This window comes from Antedon mediterranea, chromosome 6, assembly GCF_964355755.1.
Source record: "Antedon mediterranea chromosome 6, ecAntMedi1.1, whole genome shotgun sequence".
In the NCBI taxonomy this organism is placed as follows: domain Eukaryota; kingdom Metazoa; phylum Echinodermata; class Crinoidea; order Comatulida; family Antedonidae; genus Antedon; species Antedon mediterranea.
Genome location: NC_092675.1, coordinates 23837839 through 23856575, shown reverse-complemented (window position 1 = coordinate 23856575; position 18737 = coordinate 23837839). Strand labels below are relative to the sequence as shown.

The window sequence follows — 18737 nt, the reverse complement described above, 5'->3', positions numbered from 1 at the left end:
ATATTTTTTAATAGAGCAAATTAAATCAATTAAACATTTTTAAATGTTTGAAACAAAATCAATATTAGCGAATTTTTGAGCTGGCCTATGCCCTAGATTTGGTCCTTTCTCTGCTGCTGCATGTTTGGAACAGAAAAGTCGCTGGCTCACCGCTGTTCAAAATTGAATTTGTTTAAGTCGGTCAGCAACTAAAACCATGGTTAGTATGATAGAGTTGTAATACAATTCATGATGTTATTGTGTATGTATATATTCTGTAGGTATCTTGAAATAATAGTACATTTATGATTCATTTTTGTTAGCTAGGTTAGGCCCACCCAGTCATCGCACACACATGGAGCTAGGGGCCTAGGCCTAGGCTAGTAGTAGTAGCAGATTCAGGGACGATTCGGCCCGGGACTATTCGGCCCATTTTTGGTGGGACGATTCGGCCCACTTTTGGGCCTATTTATTTTGTAATTAAAAAGTGGTTGCTTCATTCATATATAAACTTCATATCATTATGAATTATATAATTACATGACTAGTTTTATGATTTTTCATACGCATTTAATATACTGTACATATTATAACATGCAATCACAAGTTGATTTGTTGACGGCAGCCACCGCGTGGATGTGAAAAAACTGTTCGGGAATTCGGGGTCGCAACGTTAAAAACAGCATTACGATTCTTAGATAGATACTGATTCTTATTAATATCATTATAATTATTTTAACGCGTGGCGTAGTCGTATTTTAATTATTAATTCATGTATGGTATAGGCCAAGTTTCATCTATCGCTCTCTCGCTCGCGCAACGACTCGACTATCTAGGCTACAGTAAATCCCTATAACACTCAGACTCTCGGTGGTGTGGTGTGTGGCACTATTAGTGCAAGCTATAATTTGCATCTTTATTAAGTTCTGTCTACACTATCACATTTATGTGACAAACAAATGTGATGTGCCCATATATGGGTGCGATGACATCATAAAAAAAAAAACCTCGACATTCACATAAACAAAAGGAGAGGAGGCAACTATTACGAGCATTAAGCTCACAGCCTCTTTTAATCACTAAAGGTAAGGTAAGAATCCCTAGTAGTACTACCCCATAGTCTCTCTGAAAATAAAGTGTATGTGTATTGTGGACGCACTTCTGATCGATGATGAAACAATGATTGTTTGAGAAATGAACGTTATACTGCTGAACTATCTGTGGCGTATGGTGCTTCTAAAATCCCAGAATCAGATTCATTATTTAAAAAAAAATTTATTTCCTCATAATTTTTTAATAGACAATTTTCATACTACGGAAGCCATCTTGCAGAGATGACAGTCGCGGCCAGCTCAGCAAAAATAACAGTGTTTTCAGGGGATTTCAGGACACAGGACATCTATCGCTCTCTCGCTCGCGCAACGACTCGACTATCTAGGCTACAGTAAATCCCTATAACACTCAGACTCTCGGTGGTGTGGTGTGTGGCACTATTAGTGCAAGCTATAATTTGCATCTTTATTAAGTTCTGTCTACACTATCACATTTATGTGACAAACAAATGTGATGTGCCCATATATGGGTGCGATGACATCATAAAAAAAAAAACCTCGACATTCACATAAACAAAAGGAGAGGAGGCAACTATTACGAGCATTAAGCTCACAGCCTCTTTTAATCACTAAAGGTAAGGTAAGAATCCCTAGTAGTACTACCCCATAGTCTCTCTGAAAATAAAGTGTATGTGTATTGTGGACGCACTTCTGATCGATGATGAAACAATGATTGTTTGAGAAATGAACGTTATACTGCTGAACTATCTGTGGCGTATGGTGCTTCTAAAATCCCAGAATCAGATTCATTATTTAAAAAAAAATTTATTTCCTCATAATTTTTTAATAGACAATTTTCATACTACGGAAGCCATCTTGCAGAGATGACAGTCGCGGCCAGCTCAGCAAAAATAACAGTGTTTTCAGGGGATTTCAGGACACTGTGTTAATTTAAAAATCATACTTTCTGAATGGAGGGTCGTATGAGAAAAAAAAAATGTAAAAACTAAAATGTTCTTAAAAGATTAACCTAGGCCTACATAATTATGATTGAAAAAAATTTGAAAAATGTTTTTCACTAGTTAAGCATAGGCACCTCGGAAAACAGCTGCGACAAATGCCTATGCATGGTGTTTTTTTTGATGGATTTTAAGTGCTTTTTAATTTTTTTAAATTTTATTAAATAAACAATTTAATGAAATGTTCTGAATATTCTCAGGCTCACTACAAAGACTCTGGAAAAGGACCTGCCGAGGATGTGACTGTGCACCGAATAAGAATAACATTGACAAGTCGCAATGTCAAAAATTTAGAAAAAGGTAGTGTGTTAATAGCTCTCTTAAGTTCTGTCTACACTATCACATTTATGTGACAAACAAATGTGATGTGCCCATATATGGGTGCGATGACATCATATCAATACCATATTTGGGCACATCACACTTTTTTGTCAAACTGGTTTGATAGTGTAGACATAGCTTAACAACCAGAAGATTGGCCAATAATTTACAGAAAAATTACTTCATTTATTAACCTTAACTATATGTATTTTTAAACCAGACCTTTTTCTCAAATATTTCTAAAGTAGGAGAGATGACAAGTTTTACTATAAAAACACTTTTTGAGGATAATTATTAATAGTAAACTAATATTTATAACCAAACATTTATTTTTTTAGTTTGTGCTGAGTTGAAACGTGGAGCACAAGATAAAAATCTGCAAGTGAAAGGACCAATCCGCATGCCAACCAAGATTCTTCGAATTACCACCCGTAAAACTCCATGTGGTGAAGGTTCCAAAACTTGGGATCGATTCCAAATGCGAATTCACAAGCGTCTAATTGATCTTCACAGCCCCTCGGAGATTGTTAAGCAGATTGTATCCTTTTATTTATAATTCAAAAGCATCAGTAAATTGCTTTGTTCTACAATCGTAAAATAGTTTAAAATTATAATGGGTGCAAATGTGTTTAAATATTGTGTTGACTATCAGTTGATAGTCCTTTAGGACACCCCTATAATAAGTGGGTATTTTTGTGTCAAACGAATAAGGGGAAATATAAGGTTTTAAGACTCCCCTTTTGAGGTCATGAAGGTGTCTCCCCTATTGAGTTCATGAAGGTGTCTCCCCTATTGAGGTCATTAAGGTGTCTCCCCTATTGAGGTCATTAAGGTGTCTTCTCTATTGAGGTCATGAAGGTGCCTCATAATAAGGTGTTTTACTGTTGTATACATTGAAGTTAACCCTTGTGGTTTCAGGTTCTAAATAATTTGATAAGAGTAATTCTATTACAATGTTATACTAATAATGAATGTTTATGCATGCAATGGTATAAATAATTTCATGAGGTGAAATATGTTTAAAAGGAAATGTTGAAGCCACTATTAATGTTTTAATATAATATAAAAATTTAATCTATAACTCTGACAGAGTGTTCTAGATGGCATATGATAAATAAATGCCGATTCAAAATTAGCGGGCCTTCGAGTTAATGAAGGCTTGTCTGACCATTCCAACATTATCTAGAACTTGTTTAAATAACGTGTTTGTATTTCTACCACGTTTCGAGCATTTGTCATCTTGGAAGAATAGCTTTTTCGTCATCCGATAGTAGTAGTTCCTCTCCAATTGATAAGGCACTCTCCAAGGCCTCTTTATCAGACTCCCTGGCAGTAGAGTAGTTAAGAAGACAACCGCAAATTAGATTATCTGAACATAAATATCTTCTTTTTTTTTTGCATATTCTTTGTCTTTGTGCAGTTTGTATATAATTATATACCTTGCCAAAAGTGTATTAATTTTTGTTCTGTACCCCTTAACCTTATTTTATAGACATCAATCAGCATTGAACCAGGCGTTGAAGTTGAAGTCACCATTGCTGATGCATAAACAGTCTTAAAAGTCTAAACCTATCATGTGTAGACCAGGCTGATAATAGATCAAATTACCAGGTTTTAAAAAAGAGCACATGTGTGATAAAGCAAATAAAGATACTGTAACTTGAAACATAGTTTGTAGTGTTTTCTTAATTGAAGTGAAATGGCTCCAGCAAATAAAATTGCATCTCAATGTTCATTTTTATGACGGCCCATGACCTTTTTCTCGATATGCGCATAGCCATATAGTGCGTCATGAAATCAAAAGTCTCTAATGCTGTACGCGTCATCTGAACTGGAACAAGTGTGAAAGACACTTTAGTGTGTAATTATTTGTTTACAATAAACAGATTCGGATTAGTTTGATTCACTGAACTGACAATCTGTAAATGTATTTAAGCCTATTGTTGAATAAATGTATGCGTCTAGCTTCTATCAACCAAACCTGTTGAAAATTCAATTTACAATATTTATGAAACCCTAAATTTGTAATTTCAACAGGAACAAAGTTCTCACAGGCAATGTTTGTAATTTATAAAGATTGGTTATACAAGGTAACCATGTTAGTAAAAATGAAAGAATCATCTGGGAGAGTATATTTCCTGGGAAGAATATCAACAAGGCCATATACATGGCTGCAGTCGCGTGCTCAAGTTAGTGTTTACCGACCGACATAGTGAGCTGTAGAGTTGAGTTGCATGCGACAATAAACAAACTAATTTTGGCATATAACCAGATACACTGTATTTTAGTGCAAATACCGATGCATTGATATGCACTACACTTGGCAGCAAAAAAATGGTGTGGTGTAGAAAGACACGAATTCTTCGTACAGAATGCTGGTTCCACATTGCAAAACAAATAGTCAAAAGTCATGCATTTTTCAGAAGAGTAGGAGTTTACCCCAGATTACTGCCAGTTAGTGTCATTGTGAACGGATGAGAAAGCAGTCTTCTTCGGTGGCAGCTTCACACAATACAAGAGAAAAGTATCTAGTTGATTGACCTTTGACATGGTTGTTATATAAAGCGCATTATAAATACAAATCTATTATACCTATATGTGTGTAGCCTACAAATAAAAAGAACAGTATATTATGCTTGCCTCCCCAAATTAAATTCAGGTTCTGGCTCTAGAAATGTATCATAAAGGGCTCTTTCTCATCCTGTAATTTCTACTAAATGTGTAGTGAAAAATTGAAGATGCCAACCGTAGTGTTTCATGTGTTTTAACTGAACATGCAATCAATTACAATAAAAGTACACTTTGAACCAAATAATGAACTTCAGATAAAAAAAATATTGACATAATTTTTATTATTTTCTGAACCATTAGGCTGTTAGCCTTTGTCTTTAATAAAAAATACCCTTATTAGGTTTATTTATACTGTTCTAAAATTCTTAGAATTATGCTGAAAGTAAAACCGTAATTATAAAATATACTGCGGAATATAAACGAACTGGCCTTCGTAAATAAATTGTAGGTATATTTTCAACCATAAAATAATATACAATATTATTATTGTTAGAGTAGTTAAAATCTATTCTAAAATTAAACAATATTCGTTTTCCTATGTTGGAATAATTAATTATAAACCATTCATTTAGTCGATAAAATAATCAGCTTATATCACACACTAAATATAAAGTTATATAGAATTGGCATCCAAATGAAAATAAATATTTTTTTTGTTTATATGATTATTATGCACAGAAACACAAATACTAGTATCCCAAAACCAAATACAGTAAAATACTATGAACAAATACATCCTAAAGAATCAACATTAAAATAAAGTTACCTTTGAATAAATTTTCAGTACACACTGAAAACTCCCAAAACCAGACTTTTATTTTGAAGGCCTCGCATTAATTTCTATTCTTTAAAATACTTCTAATCCGACACCTTTTGGAAAGAAAAAACACTTTGAGACAAGGGTGTTTATTTTTGTAAGATTTTTGACAGTTTACAATCTATAGTAGTTGTGGGGTCTGCTACAAATGCATCCAACAAAAAGTTTCTAGAATTGTCCAAAAAACAAATTTACTACGGTTTCATGAATTGAATTATCTCTTTACAAAATAAACCTCTTGTTTCGACAGAATTTCAAGATTGTAAGGAGGTTGACAAAAACTCCTACACATGATTATAATCTTTCTATATTATATATTTTAAGTATGAAGAAGTTTATAGCAAAACTGGAAGCCTCAACATGTTATCAAAGATAGAGATTATTCAATTAAGTCACCAGCTTAAGATTTGTGCTCTATTTTAAAATCTGAAAAATGTTTTATTAAAACATGGAAGTTATTGCATAGGCACTACTTATACAATCTAATTACGAATATCTATTAATATGCATATACAAGATAAGACTCGCAGAGTCGTTGACAGCATTTTAAGCCTTGTCTACACTATCAAACTTTATGTGACAAAAACATGTGATGTACCCATATATGGACATGATAATGTCATATCACTACCATGTTTAAAAATAGCACTACCATATATAGGCACATCAAACTTTTTTAACACATAAAGTTTGATAGTGTAGACAAGGCTTTAGACAATAGTGTATTAGATGACCGACCTAACATTTTGCTGGCACTCCTCACATTAATTCTTCTGATTGTCGAAACAGAGGTAGAAGAATCCTTTTTCTAAAAATCTTTTTTCTTATCTACCATATTGTAAGGGCTGCCCAAAATTTATGAATATATCATCCTTTTAGAATCATTGTGTTGTATATCGATGTTTCATCAACAGATTTATCTTACAATTTTACATAATGATTCCAAAATATATGATACACTCATAACAATTTGATCTGTAACATATGCACTCTTTGGATCACAATTAATAAGTATAAATATTTCACAGCCTTTGATCCATTGCATTATGAATGGAATCAGTTGAGTCCTATGGACAATGCCCTTGTTAATAACCAGTTGGTCCAACAATCCTATACATCTAATGCATGTAACAGAATATACAACAATTGAACATCTTTCCTTTTTTTAAAATTTGAATTGTCACTGATGTAGCAAACAAGAAAAAAGCATTTGTTTCTACTTTCTGGGTTTGTACATAATTTGTGTACAAATTGTGTCTCTTTGAAATAAGTGACAAGAATTTATGTAATACCACTTGGCTGCATTTTACCTGAAATTGCCCTACGTATGAGAAGTTACCTTGTAATATTGGAATACAGTAATACAAATGTAGCATACAATCTCATTGTAGCTGTTCATGTAGTTTTCGAGGCATCTCTGAAATGGGTCATGATTTCGAGAGTAACCTCGTTTTGCCGCTTTAGGATTAGATCTGCAACTTCTTGATGCGACATCTTAAGGCAATCATGGCCGTTGACGGATGAGACATATTGACGCACCTTTAGACCCTTTTCAGCTGCTGGTCCGGTCGGATCCACTGTTTGTATGTAGCAAGGAGCACTACCTCGTACAATAAAACCATACCCTACAGAATCACTTGTAATCTGAAATGAACAAGGAAAATAATGTGTGTATAAGAAGAGAGTGTTGGAGGCTTATATTCCAGGGAAGAGAAGAAGTGGAATACCAAGATGTAAATGAGAAAAGACTATAACAGATGTGTTTGGCTCTATGGAGCAAGCCAGTAGGATGACAGGAGATGGTTTCAGAATACTCTTAGAGAAGCCATGCTCTGATCAGAGTTTGCTTTGACGCAACGAACACAAAATGCAAGCATATGAAAATGAATATAAAAACTGACTGACAATGAAAAGAATCAATTGTAATCTAAATAAGGAATTGGTGTGAGCATAATATGTCCACCTTAAATAAAGTTTAGTTATTTTACCCGGGTAGGAACATAACTTACCCTGAACGGACTCAACATTTTATAATCTTATCTCATATTTTTGTACAAAAATAGAAAATAAGATACAGTAAATAGAAAGAAAATTTTCCAAACTAGGTTAAGTTTTGTTGAATATTTTTACAATACTTTTTACAAAATTTTGTGAACAGAGTTTATAAATCAATTTTTTCCATGTGATCAGGATTAACAAAGATTGTAATAGCCAATGAATTGAATTGCAATATTAATGTGAGCTTTCACACACGATTTCGTATTGAGATTGGAAATATGATAAAATGTCGTAATTGCTACAAGCGATTGCAATGTGATGTGTCTTTTTGTGACAAAAAATGTTATGTGCCTATGGATATGATAATGTCATACCACTACCATATTTGAGCATATCACTACCATATTTGGACATACTGTATCACTACTATATTTGGGCACACCACATTTTTTTATAGTGTAGATAGAGTTTTAGAAACAATCTAACTTACTGTCATTGTTTTACGGATATATGGTGATTCTTGTGACATCAGCTCGTCTACTGTGGCTTGTCGCAGAAGAACGGACGGCGGTGCTTTGGTGTCTCCTGACACTTTTGGTGAAGAGTTTGATGATTGCGAGGAAGCTGGCTCATCTATATTGAAACTTCGAAGGGTACGCAATGACAAGCCGTCAAAATTACCAGGCAATGAAGCATGTCTTGGAATTGACACTGAAAAAATGCATATACACAACATTTGAGACAAATAGTTCAACCGTATATGTAAACAATTTGAAAGTACACACATGACAAAAAAAAAAACAATTTAAGAGTACAATGGGTAGTTTCAAAACTTCTGATATTTCTCTAGAAGTAAAACAAAATAATGAAATAGTCCTTCGCTTATCCACCAAATGTATACCAAACACATTTACAAACAAATATCTTTATTGCGCCAAGCTATCAAGAGGCCATGATGATTTAAAAAGATATACCAAAACAAATAATGATTTACCTCAAAATTAATTATCATTATAAATTATAACCATAACACTATTAGTTTAACTAACCGATTGAAATATCTTCATTTGGTGAATGCAGTTTATTAGATTGCATCATATAACTAATTGTTGGTGAAGAGCTGGCTGATGAAATTCGTATTGGCTTTATGTCAAAGTTCAACAGGTCAGATAATTTGATAGTCTCAAGATGTGGATGAAACTGGTACACCAAATGCTCATCTTTGAAGTGATGTTCATCTCTCACTGTCATTAAAAAAAACAAGACAAAATTGTCAAGATGCACTTAATTAAAAAATAGTACAGTAAGTACATTGAATTTAGATTAAAAACCTGAGAGAAACAAAGTCAGAGTATTCTATAAACAATGCACGCACTGTAAATGTTATGTTCATTTTTTGCTTTTCGTTTTAATATACAAGGATCTTTTCAATTCCAGCACAGCAGGTTCCATACCACATTTTGAATAGTGGTTTATTGTCTTACTTCCTTATTCAATTCAAATTTATTCACCTCCCTTAGGAGAAACATATAAAAACTGTACAGCAAAATAAAACACATCAAAATAAAGATTTACACGAATCAAAAAGATTAAAATGGTTTTAACAAGTAAAATAAAGTGTTAAAAAGGGCAGACTTAGCGCTATCACAGATACCATGATTGACACAATCCACTGATTTATCACTGCACAATATATCTCTACAACAAACTAACCAAATCAAGTTTAATTTATCTATACTAGGTTTAATTTATCTATACTAGGTTAAATTTATCTATACTAGGTTTAATTTATACTAGGTTTAATTTATCTATACCAGGTTTAATTTATCTATACCAGGTTTAATTTATTTATACCAGGTTTAATTTATTTATACCAGGTTTAATTTATCTATACTAGGTTTAATTTATCTATACCAGGTTTAATTTATCTATAGTAGGTTTAATTTATCTATACTAGGTTTAATTTATCTATACTAGGTTTAATTTATCTATACTAGGTTTAATTTATCTATACTTGGTTTAATTTTTCTATACTAGGTTTAATTTATCTATACTAGGTTTCATTTATCTATACTAGGTTTAATGTATCTATACTAGGTTTATTTAAAAACACAACAAACTTTTTGCTCATGCAAATACAGCTGCATTTTCAATCAATTTTAATTGTACTGGTTCTACATTGAGTACAAGTTCAATTATGTCAAAGTTGGGCTAACCCTCTGACCAATAACTTTTCTTTAGACAAAGCCATTTTGTAGTCAGTTCATCAATATAGCTGTAATGCTAACACATTAATGATAGAAATTAAATAAAAATAACAATTATATTAATATTACCATGATGAATAATTTCACTTTCAAGAAGGTCTTTTCCAAGCATGACCGCTTCCTGACGTGAACCCACTTGGCCTTTCTTGACCAGATAATCAACCATTTCAGACCCATAGAAACACTACAAAAGACAAGTTGCATCCAATTTTAAAACAAAGACACAGACACGAAATGTTATAATATATATAATATATAAAATATATCACTTGCACCGATGAAGGGATAGCGTTGCACGAAAGCTCTGCTAACTTTTCTAGCTGTTTTACTTTATCATTTTGATTTAGCTTTCTGCTTATTTTATATCTTCATTGTCACCGCATTGTCATTTTTGTCAGTAATTTGCTTTTGGATAAATATATAAAATAAATTTGTTATATATATATCAATAAGAGTGCAAGATTTTCATGTAAGTACATATCCATGATTCTTGTGAAAGTATAACCTCTATTTTTAATAACAGTAATTAAAAAAAAACCGATTTATCTACACTATGGTATACTGTAATTGCATTTAATTAAGTGGAAATTTTCCATCTTTATATAAAGGTTTACCTTTTCATATGAGATGCTATTTTCTACTCTGCTTTGAAGGAACGTGATTGAATTCCCTGATTTGGACAATCTGAAAAATCAAATTAAAAACTTTTAGAAATAACAAAACAGATAATTTATATTTATAATTTAGAAGTAACTTTTCTCATATAAACATATTAAAATTAATTAAATGAATATAGTTGTCTGTTGATTTATTTTATTATTAAACAATTTTGGTTACTATGCCATAAATAAAATAATAATCAGATATCAAATATTAACAAATAATTGACATATAATATCAGTGTTGCTGGTTTCAATTTAAAATGTAATATAAATATTTTACAAGATCCATTCAACTTTGCTAATTATTAAACATATTTTTGTTGAATATGTATGCCATTTCAATGTCACATAACAGTTATTCACTATGAAAACAAATTTGACAAAAAGTCCAGTATCTGTCAGCTATAAAGATTTTTGGTCACATTTACCAGTAAATTTATCTTTTTATAAGTGAAATCATTATGTAAGCTTTTTTTTTTTTGAATTATTATTATTATCATCATCAATAATTATATTCATATTTTCAATGTTCCAGATTCAAATCAAATCTTTATTCGTTCCATATATACTATATATATACTATATTCAGTACTATAAATTAATATTCTGTCAAAAACAGATATCAAACATATCTAATAATTTAAATTTAGCTCTTAAAATTGAAGGATGGGGGTGTTTGGATAAAATTGGGGGTGAGGGGTACAAACATTGAGGGGAGGGGTGGGAACATTGAGGGGAAGGGTTTAATGTGATATTTGTAAAATTATAATTACTTTGTAAACAAGTGCCATCCCTTGATGAACGGTTCGTTTTCTCTCTTCATAACAAACGTGTTATCATCAAGTCGGAAACGGTAAAATAAATAATCATCTTTAAAACTGTGATCATCTGTAACTGAAATGTGCAAACAAAATTTGATAATTTAAGATAAAACTATTATGGCGCTTTCAATTAAAGATGTATTGTCCCCCTGAAAAAATTATTCTTAAAACAATTTTTTTTTAATATGCCATTCCATAACACAATAGTTATATTCAATATATATATACACTTTGACCAAAAAGTAGATCGGAAGAAAAAAGGAATTTACCTGGAAAAATGTAATTTAAAGCAAAAAATGGTCAAATTGGCTGCCAGCCAATGGATAATTTAAGATAAAACTATTATGGCGCTTTCAATTAAAGATGTATTGTCCCCCTGAAAAAATTATTCTTAAAACAATTTTTTTTTAATATGCCATTCCATAACACAATAGTTATATTCAATATATATATACACTTTGACCAAAAAGTAGATCGGAAGAAAAAAGGAATTTACCTGGAAAAATGTAATTTAAAGCAAAAAATGGTCAAATTGGCTGCCAGCCAATGGATTTTTGGTTGAATTTAACCATTTATTTTGTCATTTTATAAGTGAAAACATCATATTTTTTTCTTTTTTTTTTCTATGGAAGTGATTAACTTTATTAAACTACAAAATAACATATTCAAATTCTGATCTAATTAATCTTAATTTTTCATGTTTTTGGGGACAATACATCTTTATAATTTATATATATGACAAGTTTGTTGTTTTTGTCATGTTGATTGACTCACTTCAATCTAGTTTCATGAGACGGAAGTAATTGAAAAGGTATATGTCTTGAAAATCTAGCTGCATTTAAATCAATTTTCATATTCCATTGAGGACTTTAAACAGTACTGTATTGTTTTTCTGAAGAGCATTTAGTAAAACAGCACATTAAGTAAGGAACAAGCTTGGATTTATCAGGACAACTTCTTCTTTTCAACATAAAGATTTCCCATTCGTATAACAACAAAGTTATGCAGCCGTACAACCTCTGTTTAAAGCTCTGTCTTCACTATAAAACTAGTTTGACAAAAAAAGTGTGATGTGCCCAAATATGGTAGTGATATGCCCAAACAAGATAGTGGTATGATATCATCATGTCCATATATATGGGCACATCATTATTTTTGTCTTATAAACTTTGATAGTGTAAACAAGTCTTAAGACTTAGGATTTCAAGTTTTCTCATTATGTGCTGGTTTTTGTGAAATTGAAAGTTTGCCTGTGGAAAGAACTAAAGTATCCTCTTTCATTTTAAGGTATGTAAAAAAGGGGGAATTCCCAAACATTCTAAATAAAGTATTTCCTTATAGATACTGTACATGAATATGATTCATAAAGATTAAGATGCAAATTTATATAATTTTCTAATTAAGAAGAGATAATTATTATTAAATAAAAGCTGATTATTTAGAAATATTTAAGTAATTTAACACTACATTTCGTGAGAATTGTGTTGTGTATTCCAAAAATGTGGTGAATATGATATTTTGTGGTTTCATATGAGACAATGCCTTCTATTGTGAAAGTTTAAAAAAAGTTTTATAATTATTAACTATGTGAGATGGCCTTCAATTTATATATTTATACAGTAGTACTTTAGCAGAAAATTTAACAAGAAACATAATAATGCTCAAAATACCATGATGGAAAACATTGTTCTTCTGAAGCAAAGTCATCATTTCAATAACCTTTGACCTGTCAACTAAACCTTCATTGAACATTAACCAATCAACAACTTCTCTTCCAACAAAACATTTGTTAAAAATTCTTAAATGGTATCGTCTGTCTTTGACTAATGCTGGAGTTTGTGCATGAAGCAAGTCCCTGTGGGGGGAAAAAAACTTATTATTATTATTAAAATGAAGATTGAAAATGCTTACATAATGAAACCCTTTTAGCCCTTTAATGATGTGCTGGCCTACAGTATGTTGTTTTTTACTACCATCTGTGGCTATCTACCAGTGTGTCAAGCCTGGTTTGCCTCACCACATGTAAAATTTCAAGATAACTTTGAAATTACTGGGTGGTTATTTGAATATGCTTGGGATGCCCTCCACTGAAACTGGAAGTATGATGGCTTGGTTGCAATTGCATGGCTGAGCAGTGAATCGAACCGAATTTACCTTGTAGAACCCATCCTCTTCGAAATATAGTGGTATAGGAAATTATACTCAGCTGTTCATTTACTGGCTTGTAATCAACTACTTTACACCAATAAATAATAGGCTAGTTTCTACTGTATTTCTATGAACAAGATTGTTTACCTGAAAAGGGGGGAAGAGACATTTCCCCCAAGAATGGTGAGATGTCTTAAAGTACATTACCTGAGATATTGACCAACAACTAAGACATAACCATGAGCTTTCTGCCTTTTTGTGGCCGTACCCTGAGGCAGGCCTAGGCCCTTGGCATCACCCATGAATATTCACATTTAGTTCCTGCAAGATAAAAATTTCCAATTGTTATGTTATGTGCGATTGATATAATACATGGAACTGAAATGAAAATCATTCAAATTCCAGCTGGCATAGGAATCATGAAGGTTAGACACTTTGGAAGCAAATGACACAAAAACCGATGACCAAGTTCCAAAAGAAATTCAATTTTACAGACTGACACAGCAGGATCTTTTAATTTTTTTTTTTCTATTTCAATGATTTATGTACTTTTTGATAATTTACAACCATCAGGTTATCAGCTGGTGAATTGAAGTGGTTGAATCGACCCGAAGCAAATTGTCCAAGATTCATTGCTTGTTGTGTCCTCGGAACAAATACAATAAATAAATTTGAGTTGGTCCATTATTCTTTAAAAAGTCCGCATATATTAATAACAATATATTAATATTACAACGTCGTGGCTAAAGATACGGTAACATATCCTAACTTTCGATGCTAAAAATGTTAAGCGGTTGATCACTGTTTTCGCTATAAAACAAATTCAAAGTCCTTACATATACGATTATGTCCCACACGCCATAGTCATATATACTTTAGCACCCCATTGGCTGATATGATGTAATAGCAAACGGAAGTTAGGATACAGTACCGTATTTTTATCCACGGCGTTAATACAATTATTACATGTTGGTATTAAATTTAATTATTATTAATAAGTATTTGTTTTATGCACTTGTCATTTGTATGACCCACTATACGACCCCCGGGAGAGGTGCGTCATTTGTTTGATGTGCGTCATACCATTGAATACCATGACGCACCCGTGCGTCCAAAAATGTGACTTACCTTTAGGTGACCATGACGCACCCATTTTGACGCACTGTGAGTGTGACCATGTTGTTTATGATATGGTGGGTGGTAAAGTGACGGACATTGACACACCTTGTTCATTGATGTGATGTACCATCTAGGTTTTTTGACGCACCCCTGCGTCAGTAATTATTTGTAAATGACGCACCTCTCCTGGGGGTCCTATAGTGGGTCATACAATTGACAAGTGCATTACTTTCAGGTAAATCCATCATATTTAATTAGGTGTGCCAGGCTTGTTGAGGCTTCTATTGTTTGTGTCATTGTGCCAATTGTTTTGTATTTTACTGTGTTTGATAAAAACAAACAAAAAACTGCTGCTGTAGTTAGCCTATAGCTTTTATTATGTGTCTGTAAATAATATCGTATTTTACACTATATACAGTAGCCTATAGGCCCTAACATGTTTTTTTACTGAACAGTTAAATCAAGTAGCCTCTAAATAACAAGAAAAGATCAAGAAAAAGATTTATATATATTTTAATCTTATTTAATTTATGTTTTAATTTATATAAAATATCCAATTTATGTTTTAATTTATATAAATACATCCATGTTTGTTTTTTTCTCAACATTTGAATCAAATAGCCTCTACAAACAACAAGAAAAAAATCGATAGATCGAAAGATACATTCTTCAAACTTTATTCAAATATAAGGCACAAGAACTTTAACATTATTTAATAAGGCACAAGGAACATATACTATTTTAACTTACTTAATCTGTTTAATTAATTAATTTAAAACTCCTGTTATTGGATCAACAACATTCTTACTGTGGTTTACTGTTAAGTGTCCATATACCACATCCAGGTCCTGTACTCTGGAATAAACCTTCCACTTTATTTGATGGTCATTTTAATATAAGGCATATTTTGATGATTGTAACATCCATATTAATTATTTAATGATCAAGCATAGATGGTACTGTAGGTCTAATTTTAATAGATTGGTTTTTTAAAGATTTCCGATCGATTGTAAATATCAATTACTTAAATATTTTATATTGAAATCAATCTAAATGTAGTTGATAAACAGATTTTAATAGAAGGCGTACTTTGAAGATTGAAAACATCTATGTAATATAGGCATAGATTTATAAAAATGTTGTTGTTTATTTTAAAAAAAGAAACGTTTACAGAGAATCCCAGATCAAGTTCAGATACAATGAACATTGTAGGGAAAATAAGAACATGACAGAAACAAGATGTTTAGACAAGTAGAAAAAGAAATGTTATAATGGAGTTTGTTATTGTTATCAGTTATTGAATTAAGATTATTGGCATTGTATTTGTTTTATTCTGTATGGTATTCCTTATTGTGAATAACGTTTGAATGTATTTTTTCTTGTTATTTGTAAGAGGCTATATAACTTGATTCGGCTGTTGAGAAAAAAAAACATATAATAATAATACATGAAATGTAAAATAAAACATGATATGATTTAACGGTTGACGGTAAAAAAACATGTTAGGGCCTATAGGCTATATAGTGTAAAATACGATATAATTTACAGACACATAGACTAACTACAGCAGCAGTTTTTTGTTTGTTTTTATCAAACACAGTGAAATACAAAAACAATTGGCACAATGACACGAACAATAGAAGCCTCAACAAGCCTGGCACACCCAACCCAACATATTGACTAACACCCCTATAAATAATAATGGAATAGTCCTATATTCAATACATGCCGAAAACTCGGGTTGATCCGGTCCTAGGCTAAGCCTAGGCCTAAATTAAATGTCAAAACTAATTATAAAAAATGCATTTTTTGATGTATGACTCTTCCTCTATCTAGTTAGGAGGCCTACCTAGCAGACATAGCCCTAGCTACTAGCCTGGCTGGGCCGGAAACCCTCCTACTCCTAGCGAGACCTAGGCCTAGCCTAGGCCTAGTAGTAGACTGCTTCCTAATTAAAAGGTAGGCCTAGCATAGTAGTCCTAGGACCTAGCCAAGAGTTCGAATCGGTCTAACTACCATCATCTGAGAATTGTATTGTTTGAATCGGTACTTACATTACAATTATTTAATTTTCTGATGTACTGTTTGTGCTTGATTGATGATTAAAAGGATGATGATGCCGACAAAAACAACAACATACGACACAACAACCACGATACCACTCGGTTCTCTCCGGCGCGCGGCCGCCCCAACAAGTGAGGGCGCGATTTAAACATAACAAGATATATATGCGGCGCATAGTGGGCCATAAACTGAAATTTTATGCATTTTTATGTGTTTTACTGATTTTACAATCTCCTTTTAAATTGGTGTGTCCTTTTCGTTTGGTTCTTCCCTGCATATTCTTGGTCCTCCAAGCTGTCACCTGGGATGATGTATGTAACATGCTTAAATGTATTTCTTTATAAAAATACAATGATATATCTAATGTCCACGATCTTGTCATTATCTCTTCACCTTTGGGTTATACACTAAATACATCCATAATAAAGCACAAATACACAAAAGCATATTTAATTTGATACACATTTATTTAATGAAACTCGCATAACGCAGCAGTGTACGGCAAACATTTTAAACATGATATAAGGTGTAATTTCAATCTCTTAAGGCCTGTTTTTATACTATTTAATATAACAAACGATGAATATACATTTTTTTCTACAGAAAACAAAAGAAATTAGTAATGTTTTCATCCCAGAACTTTACAAATACCATTCATAATCATGGTCTTCAATGAAAATAATTTGTTTAACCCAAATAAATGATGCCATGTATCAGTATGGAGAGTGAAGCTTTTTTTTAAATTGATCATAACATCATTAATATTATTTTTTTCGAAGATGGTATAAATTGGTTACCCACAGTTCTAGGATGAAAACTTTTTGTAATTCTTTCTCAGATAGAAAAAACTATATTGCATTTATTTAGTTTGTTTATCGTGCGTAGGCCTGTATGAACAGACCTTTAATAATTCATTTTTCCTTAAATGCAGTTTAACAAGTAGGTCTACTCAATGCACAAGTAAATAACAATGTATTATACACTTAAATACAGTTGCTTTCCGTAACAAAACGAATGACTTAATTGCACATACCTGGGATTTTATATTTAAATATACAATTATATTTTCTGACATTGTTTTTATATTGAAGACTACAATTTCACAGAGTTATTAACATAATTAAGATATCAAAGGGGAATTCTGGGTTAAAAATTGCAACTGTTAAATCAAAATGTATTGAATCCTGTGTATTTAATGCATTATAAAACAGCGTATTATTTTATCATTATCTTAATTTAAGAGCAACCTCGTAAAATATTGTTGAAATAAAAATAAAATAAATTGCTTCAATATTTCAATCACAATAGCAATTTAAAAACCAGAATTCCCGTTTAATTTCAATGCTACAGCACACACACATCTGTAATTAATTTTAGCAAACATGATTCATTCAAATATTTCATAATTTTTTTTATATACAATTTAATTGGGGGAATTAAACAACATTTCTATGCATGTGTATGTAATGTATCTATATACAATAGAGTATCAGAGTTACCCAAACTGATGTGGTGCATACAAAACAAATAATTTCACACATACTATATATTGCCATTTTATACAGTTATCCTACTAATAATGTTATGGTATCTAATACTAGTGCAGAGGTTTCAGGGTGCCACTACTTTGGTGGCGTTCCAAAATACATAGATAGATCAGGGAGTTGTAAAATAAGATGTCTGGATAGATGTAGATGCAAGTATCTACAGTGTAATTTATGTACAGTAGAATGCCTCCTTTGAGACACATTCCTATAAAGGTGACACTTTCCTTGTGAAACTAATGAGGGGGATTAATATATGTTTAACACTACAGAACCATCCTCTCAAGGACATTTTGGGTCCTGAAGGTGTACCCTTAAATTTACAATATAGTAGCAACACTACTGAACCATTGTT

General features: G+C 31.9%; 3 protein-coding genes across 3 annotated transcripts in view; 2 read left to right on the top strand and 1 right to left on the bottom strand.

Annotated features, from left to right (window-relative positions):
* Positions 1–86: 86 nt before the first annotated feature.
* On the top strand, positions 87–4037 carry LOC140051058 (small ribosomal subunit protein uS10). Its single transcript, XM_072096135.1, has 4 exons — positions 87–199; positions 2251–2350; positions 2710–2909; positions 3864–4037. The coding sequence occupies exons 1-4, from the start codon at positions 197–199 to the stop codon at positions 3918–3920; spliced, it is 360 nt and encodes a 119-aa protein (XP_071952236.1). The 5' UTR covers positions 87–196; the 3' UTR covers positions 3921–4037.
* A 1175-nt stretch (positions 4038–5212) lies between these two features.
* LOC140051200 (DEP domain-containing mTOR-interacting protein-like) lies at positions 5213–16962 on the bottom strand. Its single transcript, XM_072096336.1, has 9 exons — positions 16829–16962; positions 13863–13976; positions 13178–13362; positions 11460–11580; positions 10639–10708; positions 10094–10208; positions 8807–9001; positions 8248–8468; positions 5213–7403 (listed from the first exon to the last, which is right to left on the bottom strand). The coding sequence occupies exons 2-9, from the start codon at positions 13955–13957 to the stop codon at positions 7155–7157; spliced, it is 1251 nt and encodes a 416-aa protein (XP_071952437.1). The 5' UTR covers positions 13958–13976; positions 16829–16962; the 3' UTR covers positions 5213–7154.
* The window catches only part of LOC140051199 (von Willebrand factor A domain-containing protein 7-like), a 32998-nt gene continuing 27022 nt past the window's right edge, over positions 12762–18737 (top strand). The window contains exon 1 of the mRNA XM_072096335.1: positions 12762–12794. The gene's annotated coding sequence lies outside the window, so the exon portion shown is untranslated. The remainder of the gene's footprint in view (positions 12795–18737) is intronic.

Excerpts from the sequence above, each read along its gene's own strand:
- LOC140051058 (XM_072096135.1), top strand. Across the intron at positions 2,351-2,709 it reads TGTCAAAAATTTAGAAAAAG|TTTGTGCTGAGTTGAAACGT; the intron begins GTAGTGTGTTAA and ends TTATTTTTTTAG. Across the intron at positions 2,910-3,863 it reads CGGAGATTGTTAAGCAGATT|ACATCAATCAGCATTGAACC; the intron begins GTATCCTTTTAT and ends CTTATTTTATAG.
- LOC140051200 (XM_072096336.1), bottom strand. The coding sequence starts at position 13,957 with ATGGGTGATGCCAAGGGCCTAGGCCTGCCTCAGGGTACGGCCACAAAA. Across the intron at positions 10,709-11,459 it reads GGATGGCACTTGTTTACAAA|ATTGTCCAAATCAGGGAATT; the intron begins GTAATTATAATT and ends TTGATTTTTCAG. Across the intron at positions 7,404-8,247 it reads ATATCCGTAAAACAATGACA|ATTACAAGTGATTCTGTAGG; the intron begins GTAAGTTAGATT and ends TGTTCATTTCAG.